This window comes from Carlito syrichta, unplaced genomic scaffold (genome assembly GCF_000164805.1).
Source record: "Carlito syrichta isolate Samal-C Ts95f unplaced genomic scaffold, Tarsius_syrichta-2.0.1 Scaffold314375, whole genome shotgun sequence".
In the NCBI taxonomy this organism is placed as follows: domain Eukaryota; kingdom Metazoa; phylum Chordata; class Mammalia; order Primates; family Tarsiidae; genus Carlito; species Carlito syrichta.
In genome coordinates, this window is record NW_007258471.1 from 444,626 (window position 1) to 459,215 (window position 14,590).

At 47.6% G+C, this 14,590-nt stretch overlaps 1 protein-coding gene across 2 annotated transcripts in view; it reads right to left on the reverse strand.

Moving 5' to 3' along the window:
* Window positions 1–14,590, reverse strand: part of VANGL1 (VANGL planar cell polarity protein 1) — a 37,710-nt gene continuing 23,120 nt past the window's right edge. Inside the window, exons 4-7 of one of the 2 annotated variants that reach the window (XM_008071570.1) lie at window positions 7,685–7,818; window positions 6,112–6,244; window positions 5,036–5,270; window positions 1–322 (exon numbers count right to left, since the gene is read on the reverse strand). In XM_008071570.1, coding sequence (XP_008069761.1) covers window positions 62–322; window positions 5,036–5,270; window positions 6,112–6,244; window positions 7,685–7,818 — 763 coding nt within the window. In that variant the 3' untranslated portion in view covers window positions 1–61. The remainder of the gene's footprint in view (window positions 323–5,035; window positions 5,271–6,111; window positions 6,245–7,684; window positions 7,819–14,590) is intronic. The other variant, XM_008071571.1, reaches the window with a different exon arrangement.

The following is a 14,590-nucleotide window of genomic DNA, read 5'->3' on the forward strand; positions in this document are numbered from 1 at the left end:
TATATCTCTCTCTATTTTTCTTTATCTTTTTTTTTTCAATAAAGCCACAAACATAGAACTTCTAAACTGATGTCTCAGACTGTAAGCGAAGGACAAATTTGTGAGATTTGGGGTCTATAAACTCTTCAGAGAGTACAATGAATGGAATTTTCTTCACATTGACTACGAGGCTGAAGTCCAAGCATTTCAGGACAAAAACGATGCCATCCTGCAATCCGTTCGTCACAGCCTCGTCACTGACAAGTCTCCACTGCGTAGAGAGCCAGCGATCCTTGTCATACTGCAAGGTGGGGCCTGCACTGAGGTAACGTTCTAGGAAGGCCTGAAAGCAGAGGAGAGAAAGCCGTTAGGGAAGACACATGCCCTTGCAAGGAGAGTCCTGCCGGCAGCTAGTCCTTCTCGCAAACGTGAAGAATGTTTTCCAAATAGACTGAGACCTTAGACCAGAGCTCAGCCGATCAGACCCTCACAACCGACCCCTTATCAGCCAGGGGAGACTTCTTGGACTTCCTCGTGGTCCTGTACCGATCTCCAGCCAGAAGGCAGGGGTGCTGGTCACCACGGAGGTGGGGAAGGTGGGTGGCCGGTGTCAGGGTCTGCTGGGAAGCCATCGCTGAGGCATCACCCTACTCCAAGGGTATGGGCCCCGTGGACACATCCGTCCACATCCTCCTCTAAATCCCTGGTATGGGGCCAGGGAAAGGGCTGGGCCCGGAGGAGCACGAGGTAAACAGGAGCTGAATAAAAGAGGAGTGTGCAGCTGTGAACAAATACCCACAGCCTGCCCCTTACTGGCTGGGGTTCTGCACAAGTCATTCATTTCACCTCTCTTAAATGGACATGGACGGGAATACGGCCTCTCAGAGCTGCCATGAGGATCAAGGGTCAGCTCCCAGAAAGCACTCACAGAAATGACTGGCACACAGAGCGCACCAGGATGACTCTGTGTTGGACTGACTGCACGTGGCAAGTCCAAGGACCACCTTCCCTCCCCCAAGGTCTCTGCTCTAGTAGCTCCCAGCCTGATGGAGTCTCGAGCGTGCTGTATCTTCGCAGGTGCTGTTCTCCTGCAAAATGCTGTCACTCAGCACACCCCTCCCTGTGCTGAGCATCCTGAAGTCTCCTTCCCTGAACCTCTCAGGCATATCCGCAAGCCCTCCAAGCTCCTGGGCTCACCAGCTCTCATGTGACCTTTTATTTGGAGTGATTACTGCTGACGTGCGTGTCTGCTTCCCACACCACGGTCCACTCTCCTGAGGGACAGGAAGTATTTCTTTTAAATTTTACTTTCCAGTGTGCCTGGCACATATTAGGAGCTCAAGAGTATGTGAGTTAAATCGAATCAACACACTGATTTCGCTGTGAGAAGAAGAAGAAAGAATGTGCCAGTAATTGGGACATACTGGGATATATCAATCTGGCTCTAGACAGTCAAGGACTCTTTTTTGGGGGGTGGTGCCAGCCACAGGGGCTCACACCTAGCACTTGGGGAGGCCAAGGAGGGAGGATTGCTTAAGTGCAGGAGTTTGAGATCAGCCTAGGCAACATAGTGAAACTCATTTTTACAAAGGCCTAAAAATGAGCTGGGCGTGGTGTGCAGCCCTGTAATCCCAGCTACTCGGGAGGCTGAAGCAGAAGGATTGCCTGAGTCCAGCAGGTTAAGGCTGCAGCAGCCACGATGATGCCACTGCACTCCAGCATGGGTGAAAAAGTGAGACCCTGACCCCTGCCCCCCCCAAAAAGACTGCCCTTAAGTAGTATCCCCTTCCATTCACACCTCACTGCTAAGCCAGGTAGATCATCTCTGATCTGTGGAGCATCTACTGTAAGCCACAAGAAGGGCCTAACCCGCATTCACACTTCTGTTATAAAAATAGCTCTTATCAATCATAAGAAAAAGAACTCTGCAATTAGAGAAATGAGACAAAAACAATAATTCACAGCATATTCATGAAAAAGATAACATGAAAAATTTTCTATCATATTAATAGATAAAGAAATGGAAATTAAAACAACTTAAAAATAGTTTCTTCCTCTTAGTTGGGTAATAATTTTTTTAGAAAATGGTAACACCCAATGCTGCCATGTGTGGGGAAATAAAAAGTCTCAGACACCAGAGGAAAAAGTACACCATGGTAGGTAGCACCCTCTAGAAGGATGAGCTGGCCAGATCTATAACTTTGACCCAGCTGTTCCTCTACTGGAAGTCTATGTTTCAGAAATATTTGCACAAATATATTAAAAAAAGATACATATAAAAAAGATATTCACTGCAATATTTTCTAGACCAGAGGTTGGTAAACTTTTCAATCAATGTAGATACTTTCAGCCTTTTGAGCCACACCTCGCCAAAACTACTCAACTATGTAGAGGCAGAATGAGAGCGGCAATGAGTGATGTGTAAATAAAAGGGCGTGGCTGTGCTCCCATAAAATCTGATGAACAAAACAGCCAGCCCCTGGCTTTGATGACTGAAAACTCTTAATCCAAGTGTGTATCAACAGGCAATCAGTTAAACAAATCATAGAGTAAGATGCAGCTACTAGCAGGGAATGAGTGAGATCTGTATGTTAGATTTGTATGTGTTGGCATGGAAACATAGCCAAGGGGCAGCCTCAAGTAAAATATGCAAGTTTCATATAAATGGTGGAGAGGAGGGGTAGAGAGAGACAGACAATCCCATTTGTTTTGTTTTCCATTTCTCCTTTAAAAAATATACATATGCACTTGAAAAAATATACCCTTTTTTTTTTTGAGATGGAGTCTCACTCTGTCACCCAGACTGGAGTGCAGTGGCAGCTCCCGGCCACCGCAGCCTCAACTTGCTGGGCTCCGGCGATCCTTCCGCCTCAGCCTTCCGAGTAGCCGGAACTACAGGCGCGCGCTACCATGCCCGGTTAATTTTTTGATTTATGGTAGAGATGAGGTCTCGCCAAGTTGCCCAGGCGGGTCTCGAACCCGCGGGCTCAGGCAATCCACTCACCTCAGCCTCCCAAAGCGCAGGATTACAGGCTGAGCCACCGAGCCCGGCTTACACTAACTTTTTATCACCAAGAACTGTTTGTGGGGATGAATCCTTCACTCTCACTTTTCTTGAATGTCTAATTTTATTTTTCTGTAGTCAGGGTCTCATTCTGTCACCCAGGCTGGAATGCAGTGAAAAAGTCATAGCTCACTGCAGCCTTGACCTTCTGGTCTCAGGCAAACCTTCTGCCTCAGCTTCCTCAGTAGCTGGGACTAAGGCATGTGCCACCATACCAGGCTTATTTTTTGGCTTTTTGTAGAGACGAGATCTTGCTATGTTGCCCACCTAGGCTGGTCTCCAACTCCTGGGTTCAAGCGATCCTTCTGCCTTGACCTCTCAGATTGCTGGGATGATAGGCGTGAACCACTGTGCCCAGCCTAATGTTTAATTTTTATACAAAGAACAGCTAGTATGAAATAATAAAATTTTTACAGAAAAGCAGAAAGCAACTATAAAACTCTTCAAAATCTTAAAGAAAGGAAAACAACTTCTGGTTGTTTTGGTTCTACAAGACAAGCCATCAGTTTACACCGGCAGATATATTTTCCTCATTTGCTACCACAGTGTTCACACTTTTTTTGTGTTTTCCTTTTTGTAACTCAATATTCCTAACAACTACTTTTCCATGGTTCAACAGTTGATATGCTATAATTTATAAGCCACTGTTATTGTTTTAAATTATTTCCAGCTTGGAGGTAGTACGGATTCTTTTGTGTATATTCATGTGTACATCTGACTGTGCTAAATATTTTTCCTAAAACAGGGATTGTAAGATAAGACTACAGAAAACCTTCTGGTTTCTTATGAAATATTTCTGTGTTGCTTTCCTAAGGGTTATTATTGGTTGACAATGTAATCAGCAAGACACACATGTAATAAAACGTATCAACAGGTCCTTATCATAAGCAACTATCACCAAATGTTACATGTGCCCTATGTGGCAAGCTCATTTACCCTCTGCCACGTGACTTACATGTCATGTTGCTGTTAATGTAATTCTACACAACAACCCTACCAGGTAGATATTACTCTTACTCCCATTTTATAAGAGAGAAAACAAGTGTAGAGTAACTTGTGCACAGTCACACACCCATAAGTGGTGGAGCCAGGAACTGAACTCATCTTTTCTTGGAGAAGTTATTTGCAGCACCCTTATTCTATTTGCCTCCTTGGCCACAATATCAGATACATGCCTGCTTCTTGGAGTATCTCTAAAGGCATGCTAAGATCGTAATCCAAAAGACCATTCAGTAAAGCTAATTCCACAATATCCAGAATGCCTAAAAAAGTGATGGCATTATTTATACCACTAAAAACGAAAGCAGCTATTTAGTCAGTCCTTATCATATGACAGGTATTGTTTAAAACATTTTGCATAAATCAAATCTTTCAGTTCCTCAAATGACCACATGAGGTAGTTATTGGTATTAAACCCAATTTACAGGCTAGGAAACCGAGGCACAAAGCCACAAAGCTATTTGTCCAAGGTTACAAAGCTAGCTGGTAGAGGAACTGGGTTAGAATGAGTCCATTTGGCTCCAGAATCCACAGAGCAGCCATGATCACTACAGGAAGTCCCCAACATACAAACAAATTTTGTTCCCAGAGTGCGTTTGTAAGTCCAATTTGTTTTAAGTTCAACTAAGTCAGCCTAGGTACTCAATTTAACACAATTGTCTGTATAGTACTGTATATACTTAACGAGCTATAATGATACCTGGTGGAGAGAAATAATACATAAAAAATGCAGGTGTGCATCGTTAAAAATTTGTACCCTGAAGGTTCGTATGTAGGGGACTTACTGTACTGTATACTGTCTCTAGGTGAAACTTCTCTCTGGAATCTAGCAGCCTTTGAAAGGCACATTTAAAAAACAATTGCTCTAGGATAATATAAAATAAGTGAGAATCACTCATTCTTGCCAGTGGATGTTTTGTAGAGGGCTTTGATTGATCACTCCTAGCCGCACCCTACAATTCGACTGGTCAAACCCGGTGACACGCTGCACACCTTCGGGGTCATGCTGTTGGTGATGCAGAAGGCCAGGTGCTGCAGGATGCTCTCCATGCTGTGGTAGTGCTGCTGCCGGGTGGTGCGCAGGTACTTCTGAAGAGCCCTGGCCATGGAGGGGAAGATGGCCTGGGCGGCCTCCCTGGGGTCCATCACCTCCCCTGGGGCCTTCTGCTGCTCCTCAGCCTGGAGGCGCTGGATGTGGATGAAGGCCTCTTCCACGGCAACCACCAGCCTGGAAAGGGAGGTGACACGTTCAGGACGGGGCTGGCCGTGGGACTCAAGGTTGGAGTCCTATGGGACCCGGAATGACACCTGCCCAGCCCGCGGCGGCCCGACCTGCCACCACCTCGCCCAAGGCCCGCTCACGCTGCTCACACCCATGGTTGCCCCCGGAGCGTGGGGAGGGCAGCAAGGGAGAAAGAAAGGCAATGGCAAAAATAATATGTGGGACAGGCACTGCAGGGGTGAGGAGAAAGGAGCCCCAGGACTGGGAGAGGAACTCTGTTCTCAATTCTGCCAACAGTGAGCGTGAGAAACTCACTTCAATCCTTTGTTCATCTCTGCTATAGTTAGATGAAAAGAGTTCTAAGGCTCCTCAAATTCTGGCTAAAAAAGGTTCTGCGCACAGAGGCGAGGCTGGTGGCATAGAGGCAGCCCTGTATGGAACACAGCTGCGTCCAGTCACCCACACCAGCAGTCCCTGAGGAAAAGGAGAGAAGAGGTCCAGCACACATGATGGACACCACCTCTGTCTCTTTCAGCTGATATGATCAGACTGTGAAAGCCCACAAGGGTCCGGGTGCAAGACAGGCCCCCTCAAGGTGTGGGCGGTGGGTTGGCAGTGTCGGCATCCCCCAGGAATTTGCTAGAAATGCAAGACCTTGGGCCCTACCCAGCCCTACTGAGCAGAGCAGCCTTTGCAGGCGGGGCATGGGAATTGTGGTCTGTGTTTGAAAAAGCCCAAGAGCAAGGCACACTAGAGCCAGATACGCTTGGTTCCACAGAAATCTCATTCCAGGGTTTAAAAAAGAAGAAGAAAACCAGAACGTGCTGGTGTCAGGAGGGGAACCCACCTCGCTCTCCGCTTCTTCACTCGCCGTTCGTGTTCGGCCTCTTCGTAATACAACTCGTTGTGGCTCGAGTCCCTGCGGCGAGCCGCGGCAGCGATCATTGCCCGGGACTGACCTGTGGCGCTGTTACCAGGGCCTTTGGGGAAAGGACGGTGGAGGGAGAACAGTTTTAATACCACGGGGCCAGGAAACAGAGCAGAACCAGTACCGTTGTCTGTCAGTGACATCCACCCGCCCCCTATGATGCACCAGTCCTAAAGGCAACGTCCCAGGAGCGTGAACTGCGCCCCAGCTCCGCGTCCGTCAAGCCCAAGGCAGGAGAGCGGGAAATCTCCCTAAGCCCCAACCTGACGGGTGGGGATGGAAGAAGAACTCAGAAGGGGAGGAAGAATGCGCCACGATCAAAATGTCGGCCAAAAACAACACACAGCATGTGCTGGAGACGTTACTCACCATCCGTTACATAAAGTTTCAGTTTGGCCATAAGGGCAGCTGGGACATCACATTTCAGCGACAAGACAATGAGAGAGAATGAGAGGGACGGGGAGAACAAGGACAGACAGAGAAAAAAGAAAGTCAAGGGACATGAGACACTGATCACACCCCGGAAAACAAGCTATGCTGGGATGTTACGGCACCACAACTTGTACAGAAAATACCAATGCTTGAGGACACGCAAAATGGCCCGTTCACTACTACAGACCTAAAAGCCCGTCTCGTTCCCTGACCTGCTTAACGGTTCTGAAAGATAAGGCAGATTTCAGGCTTTCTTATGGATGGCCTACTTGGCTTGGTGACTTGGTTCCACTAGTGGGAATCAGTGTTGTGCTAGGTTTTCAGATCCCCAGTGAAATGGACCAATCCTTCAGGCTTCACGAGGAAGCTCACAACTTGTCTAGCTAATAAAATAAAAAAACAAACAAATCGGGGGGATATTGCCACCAAAAATCGACATTGCATCTAAATCACTTGACTTGTTGACAACCTTCTAGGGCTTGTAAAGCTCTTGCCCTCACCCGAGGTACCCAGCAAGAAGTGACACAGCAAGAAGTGACACCGTGTCCTGTTTCTTGCACTTAACCATCCGATACCCTGAAACACAGCTCAGATGTCCCCGGCCTGGCCTCTGGCCTCCGGCCTTCTGCCATCCACTCGACTCCAGCTCTTAGCCAGAATGGAGAAATGCATGTCTCTCTCATCAGATGCCTGAACTACTGAGATTTCTAGTCTTAATGATTGAGGTAGCTTTCTGAGTCTGTGGACAACTTATCCAGATTTTGAAAAGCAGGCCTTTCCCAATAATAGCTTCCAATAGAAGGTGTTCCCAGCAGGAGGCAGACAACACAACTCACTCTTGTTTTCAATCATAAAAATCCCCAAAATAAATGTGCTTCCCACATATGTAGACTGTAAATCAGCATTCCTCTAAAATTCTGTTTGCCTACATTCAAAAAACTGCTCTGAAGTGAGAATGAACTATAAAGGTAGGCAGTAGAGGAAGTAGAACCAAGCATACCAGACCCCCAACTGTGCCCCGTATGTACATACATCACACACCCAGTCTCAAGGTACATACCATCCACGCTGTAGACTTTTAGCCCAGCCATGTGCTTGGCTGCTCGGAATTTGGAGGCTGTTAGGAGGTTTGGATTATAGATGGTAAAATCTTTGTAGTAATTTTCCAGGACCACCAATGCTGCTCGCTGGATACTGAGAGGAACAAAAAAGGAACAAAACTAATGCTTTTTCACTGAATAAGCAGGTCCTAAGAGAACAAGTCTCACTTGGAGTCAGGTAAAGTAACAAAACACCAGAGATAACCTCATAAAGAAGTCTGCTGGGTTCCACCACACCTCTCGTCCCCAGGATGAGAATTTAAAGCTGAAACTAAGTGCTGTGGCCAAGCAGTTTCTGTGCCCTCCCGGGCTATGCCTTTCTTCATGTCACATCCCATCTAGCCAACTGCTGAGAGACGAAGAAGTTACAACTCATAACTTACATTCAGATTTAGGCACACACAACTTTTTCATTTTTTGTTTCCAAAAGAGGAGACAGGGGACCTCATAAAGGGCAAGAGACTTACTGATGGTCACAGAGCCAAGGAGTGAAAGAACAAAGTGTAATCAGGTTTCTCAGGTCTGGTTCAGGGTTCTGTCCCCTATGTTCACTGTCCCTGGGTACAAGGAACCCTGGGATCTAGGTTTTATATAGACCTAAACTATTGTTCTGGGCCCACTCAAGGCCAGAGTTCACTTAAAAGAGGGCTTCAGCTGAGACTGGTCTTTCTTGGTCTACAAGGCCTCCTGCCCCTTGGATTGCTATCTCTGACCTCAGCAGAGGGGCGTGAGGGGTTATCCCAGTCCCGATGTCCTGGGTCTCCCCAGTCTATCACCTGCTTCCTGCTGGGACCTCAGAGAGCAGTGGGTGGGCAGAGATGAGGTAACATCAACAAGTAGGAGAGAAGATGAGGACATGAGTGTGGGCAAAAAAGGAAGACATTCTTGGTCTCAAATGCATGTCACTCCGAAAAGCAACCTGCAATGATACCGTAGGAGTTTTTACATATCTCATCTCACGTGATCCTCACCATCATTGGAGGTAAGAAAACCGAGGTTCAAAAATCTGTGACCTGGCCAGGCTCAGTGGCTCAGCCTGTAATCCCGCGCTTTGAGAGGCCGAGGTGAGTGGACTGCCTGAGCCCGCGGGTTTGAGACTCGCCTGGGCGACTTGGCAAGACCTCATCTCTACAACAAAAATCAAAAATGAGCCGGGCGTGGTAGCGTGCGCCTGTAGTTCCAGCTACTTGGAAGGCTGAGGCGGAAGGACTGCCGGAGTCCAGCAGAGTGAGACTCCAACTCAAAAAAAAAAAAATCTGTGACCTGACTTTGGGAGGTGGAGGCAGGAAAATCGCTTGAGCCCAGGAGTTCGAGATCAGCCTGTACAACATAGCAAGACTTTGTCTCTATAAAAAAAAATCTGCCGGGCGTGGCGGCATGTACTTATAATTCTAGCTACTTGGGAGACTGAAGCAGAAGAATCATCTGAGCCCAGGAGGTTGAGGATGTGGTGAGCTGTGATTGCTGTACTTTTTTAGCCTGGATGACAGAGTGAGACCCTGACTCAAAAAAAAAAAAAGACCTGTACAGTAGCATGCTTTTAATAAATAGGAAAACAGGAGAGCTGGAACTTACATAGTCAATCCTCACTTGTACCCTACATCTCAATAATAAAACAAATAAATAAATAGGGGAGCTGGAACTCCAATTTGATTTACAAACCTCCAATCTGGGACCTTTCCCTGGTAACATGTGGCCTGTGTGACAGTGCACATCCTGACATCTCCAGCTCTCTAACTTATTCACCAACCACCAGTGTGCTGAATACCATAAATATATTTTTATCTTGCCCTTTAGATTTTCCTTCCTAGCATTCTGCTAAGTAGACAGGTTGACAAGGGTTATTTACAACGCCAGGCCACCAGGACGGAGGTGCCTTTGATTCCTGGATGGCCACGCTGCATTCCAGGACTCCCAGGGTGGCTCGGGGAACTTCCCTTCACACCAAGACAATGTTGTCCCTAACTAATCTCTGTTGGAAGTCTTGTCGACTCCCTCCCACCCCCCTTCTCCTTGGGCTCCGCTTCAAGCGTTTCACAGAGTCTAATCTGGAAGTAAGTTGCTCATTTTCTTAAGAGCAGGATCATGGCGAAGCTTTCTTAGTTATAGCCCCAGCAGTGCCTAGATCAGCAATCTGCGCTCAGTTGGTGCTTAATACCATCCTCCCATCTGTGTGCGTCACATGAAGTCGGGGAACACGTCAGGGGAAATCCAGCTGGCCCAGCCTTGCATGAGGGGAGTATGCAATTCCTAAGAGCAGATCCACACTTTGAAAGCCCTGGTGAGCCTCGTATTGGGTACTGCTATCTGTCAAGCCCTGGGAACATGAAGATGGAAGGAGCTTCTTCTCAGCCAGGCACGTGGAGCATACACTGTGTGACAATGGGCGTGCTCACACTCTGGGATATGCCGGGGTTGGGCACGTATGTGCTTCTACCTGCCGGGGCCAGCGAGAGGCACAAGAGCAGCTTTTCTGAGGAGTTGACAAGTCCACTCTGCGTGCTCTGAAGGCCTCACCTGGTGACCTCCAGCTCAGTGTAGCCCCAACCTCCTCCCTCTGTCCCTGGCATTCTCCAGACTGCTTCTTTATCTTCTCCACCCAGAGACTTACCGTAGCCCTCTCTCTGATACCATAGCCCCCCCCCCACACACACATACACACACACACACACACACACACACACACACACACACACACACACACACACACATCCTTTCCCCCTCTCTCTCCTGTGTGCCTCTATCCCCACTCACCCCTGTGTGTTGCTTTTCCAGGGTGGGCTTTGTAAGATAAAAAGCCCCTCTGCACAGACATGAGAAAGACTCAGTTTATACACACACACCCACTGGGGTTCAACCCTCTTCAAACCATATTCCAAACTGACATAGAAACATCTCTACGTTCCTGGATACCAGCAGAAAATGATTTCCCTGATCAAAATTTAAAAACTAAAAGGTAATTTTCAGAGGTTCTCCTCAGGCCAGTCTTCAAAGCAAAACCCTCTTGTGGCTGCTGGTTTCTTTCTTTCTTTTTTTTCCTGTTCAGTCAGGCCACAAGGAGGGGCCCAGGGAATTCCACTAAGTTGGAGCTGGCAAGAGGACAGTTGGGTCAGAGCCTCTGGCCTCTCTTCTTAACCCTCTGCTCTGTGACTACAGGTAAGTGTCGCACGCTGCCTGGAAAAAGAAGTGGCTTCCGTCTGTGCTAGGCTCTAGCAGGGGTCCCGCCCCACCATCCCCGGACACAGGGCCTCCGCAGATATGCTCCAACCGGGCAAGCCCACCGCCTCCCAGAAAGCCAGCTCAGAGCAAAGCCCCCAGCTGTCTCCTGAGGTAGGCACCCTGGAACAGGAGTCCCTGGAGTCACAGGCATGGCTCTCACAGTTTTCCCAAGGTCAAGAACTGTGTGTGAAAAACCAAAAGAGGGGACGTGTAGACATCCCTCTCTACCCCCACCAACACTATTGAAACAGAGGCGCGGATGACTCAGAAGCCGCCGCGGGCCTAGTCGGCTCCCCCCACCCCAGCGAGTCAGCATCAGAGTTGGAAGGTTCTCAGGGTGACATTTATCAAGGCCGCCAAGAGCTAGCTGTGCACGTTCTCGCCTACAAAAATGGTCTGCTTGGCATTCAGCATATACATTAAAAATAGGGAACGAGAATTTCCACAGCACTACAACATAACACAGAACCGAAGTGCCGCCACGGAAATAAAATAGTTGCAATCTTCTGGAATAAAACCCGACCTGCCTTTCTTCATCTTCTAAAAGAGAGTAAGCTGGGTAACATATGATTCACATCTCACTGGTTACTCAGAATGATGTTTATGTGTCTTCATCACTGAAGACACTGAAGACATTGGTCCCGTCAGGAGTAGCGGCCATCTGTCCCCACGCTCCATGTCCTACAGTACAGCAGGCCTGAATACACAACGCTCTTTTGTTTACATTTTTCCCTAGATTCTCCCTGATGATTGCCGACCAATCATTCTCGCTTGCTGTGTCAGGGCACAGACCTAAATCCTTGTCCCCCTAGGCCAGAAGGCAGGGAGCACTCCTTCCTCAGTAGTCTTCTCTTCCTCTTTAGCCTTCAAACATGAAGCCGCACAGGGCCAAAGCAGGACTGACTTCTTCCAGAAGCCTCTTCTAACTCTCCAGCCCCCACGATCTGTCCCTAACTCATGGCGTCAGCTGTCACCACACACGACTCTCCAACAGCTGGCCTCCGCAAGTCCCTCATCCACGGGGACACCTCCTTCGACTCCTCCATGGGTACACAACGCTTGTTGGTTGAACTTATCTGTTCATGAAACCCCAGCACTCTCATAGGCCTAGGAGCAGCCCCGAGTATCTATTTCATAAAACCATGGAATTTCAGAGGCAAAAAGAAAAACAAAAGCAAATCCTTCCACAAATCCCAGTCTCTAAACCAGATAATCCTGGGGAAAGGAGGGCAGCAGGAAAAATCAAGTTGGTGAGAAACTCGCCACCTCTGTTACCACCATCCTGTTCGGAGAGGAAAAGGTGGTCCTCGTGCAGGAACACTCTATTATAGGCATGTGGCACCTAAGGTACACACTGAGGGTGCCAGAAAAAGCACACATTTTAAGAAAGGAAAAAACAGTATTATAACCGTAATGTTCAATATATATCAATAACAAAGATGAACGCAGTCACATTTGACTTCTGCAATCACAAGAGGTGCCCCAGACACATCTGATGATGGTGAACATCTCTTAAAATGGGGATACATTTCTTTGGCACCCCCGGTAGATTGTGGGCACAGTCCTGCCAAAACCAATGGCAAGAAGCACTCTCCCAAGGCAGAGAACTCTGAGCTCAATTAACGCGGCATGCCAATACCCTCTCTTGTGTCACTCTCCAGGGAAATTCCCTTTCCCAGACCACTCAGATTTGTAGGAAACAGCACACAGAGATATGCCTAGTTGTGACAAAAACTCACTTGAGACCTACATGTAAAAACCTCAACAGGCTTGGGTCCAGCCTGGTCAAACTTGAACTCCTGGGAAGGAGGGGGCAATGATGGATCAGCACAAAGGTCTGAATGAATTTGATGGCCACATTTTAACTTAAAACTCACTGCTGACCACTGTTGTCTTACTGGCCTATTTTCTTTGCAGGACAAAGAGGGTGGAATGTGAAATGCTGTGGTCTTTTGTGTCTAATCAACCACAAAAGCACTTCCAGTGTTGTTGACGACTGTTATATGACTGCCATGGCAACGGAGAAGAGGGGCTCAGTCTTGTGCTACATTTCTTAGAAACGACCTAGAGAGAGGCACCTCGAAACACAGTTCAATTTTTAGTTCATAAATATCTGAAAGACATCACTTTGAAAGGTAAATTCTGAAGGGAAATACACACACACACACACACACACACACACACACACACACACACACACACAATTAAGGCCCTACACACCTATACCTCCTACTGCCTCCTCAGACTCTGTGCACGTCTGAGTCCTTACACGAAGGCTATAGGACACAGGCTCAGCATGAATGGTGCAGGCTCTGGCTCCAGACCGCGTGACTCCTGGCTCTTTTGCTTATTCTCTCACCTTGAATAAATCACTTACTATCCCAAGCCCAAACCTCAGACTCATCATCTGTAGGATGGAATGGCAACACAGAAAACCCTGCTCTGCCATGATAAGCTGGCTCTCCAAAATACTCAGCAGGATAAAGTATATTACTGAAAGGTTAATGAATGACTGGGGCGGGCCTGCTGCAGGGAGCTGGTCAGAGATTTCAGTGACGGCCTGCAAGATGTAAGTACACCAGGTGCTGGTTGAAGGTGGCATCATCTTGGGCCAGTTAAGTCACATGAGCTTAAATATCAATGGGGACAAGTCTGAGTTCTACGACCTTCTAAGATTTCAAAGTTAGCTGGCATTGAGGACAGGAGAAATATTGGAAACTTGGGAGGTCACCCTCTACTTTCTTGCTTTCTAAGGAGGAGCTGCCTGCCTGGTTTAGTTCTGCCAAAGATTAAATAAGATAATATATCCTAAATTGCTTGGTTCATTAATGACAGCCACCATGAGCTTATATGTCCATATGTGGTGGGGGGGTCAAGCTCCACACCAGAGGCCTACCACGAGGGAAACAAGCCAAGATGGGTCCCCTCTGTATAGTTTTCCTTAAGAACTAGCACCAAAAAGTTACATTGCTCTGTTTTTATGCAGTACTTCCTGCCAAGTCTCAGCTTCCCGAAAATCAAACCTACCTATAGGGAGGCATCCACACTACACAAAACAGAAAGAGTACTGGCCTTAGAGTCTGGTCTGGATTCCAGACCTGTTACTGCTACTCTGTAACCTGGTATAAGTCATTTCCCCTTTCTTGACCCGCTTCTAGGCCTATGATGGATAGATAATACCAACTACAGCATGTGGCTGTTGGGAAAAAACAAATGAAATGACAGTGAAGACATTTATAAACCATAAAACATTATACAAACACAAATATCATCGTATTACTAATCATGACCATGAACACTGTGCAGCAGGGGACGAGGTTGGTTGGTGGCTAGAAGATACCTACAAAAAAGCAGGACCTAACTTCCACTTATAATGAATCTCAAAATTTTAGAAAGAGAGGGCACGCTCAGTGTTCGTCCAAGCAGAGATTCAAGAATTGAGGAAAACAAGCCGGGCTGCTCAGCCTGTAATCCCGCGCCTTTGGGAGGCTGAGGTGAGCGGATGGCCTGAGCCCACAGGTTCGCGACCCGCCTGGGCAACTTGGCGAGACTTCATCTCTACAATAAATCAAAAAATAAGCCGGGCATGGTAGCGCACGCCTGTATTTCCAGCTACTCGGAAGGCTGAGGCGGAAGGATCGCCAGAG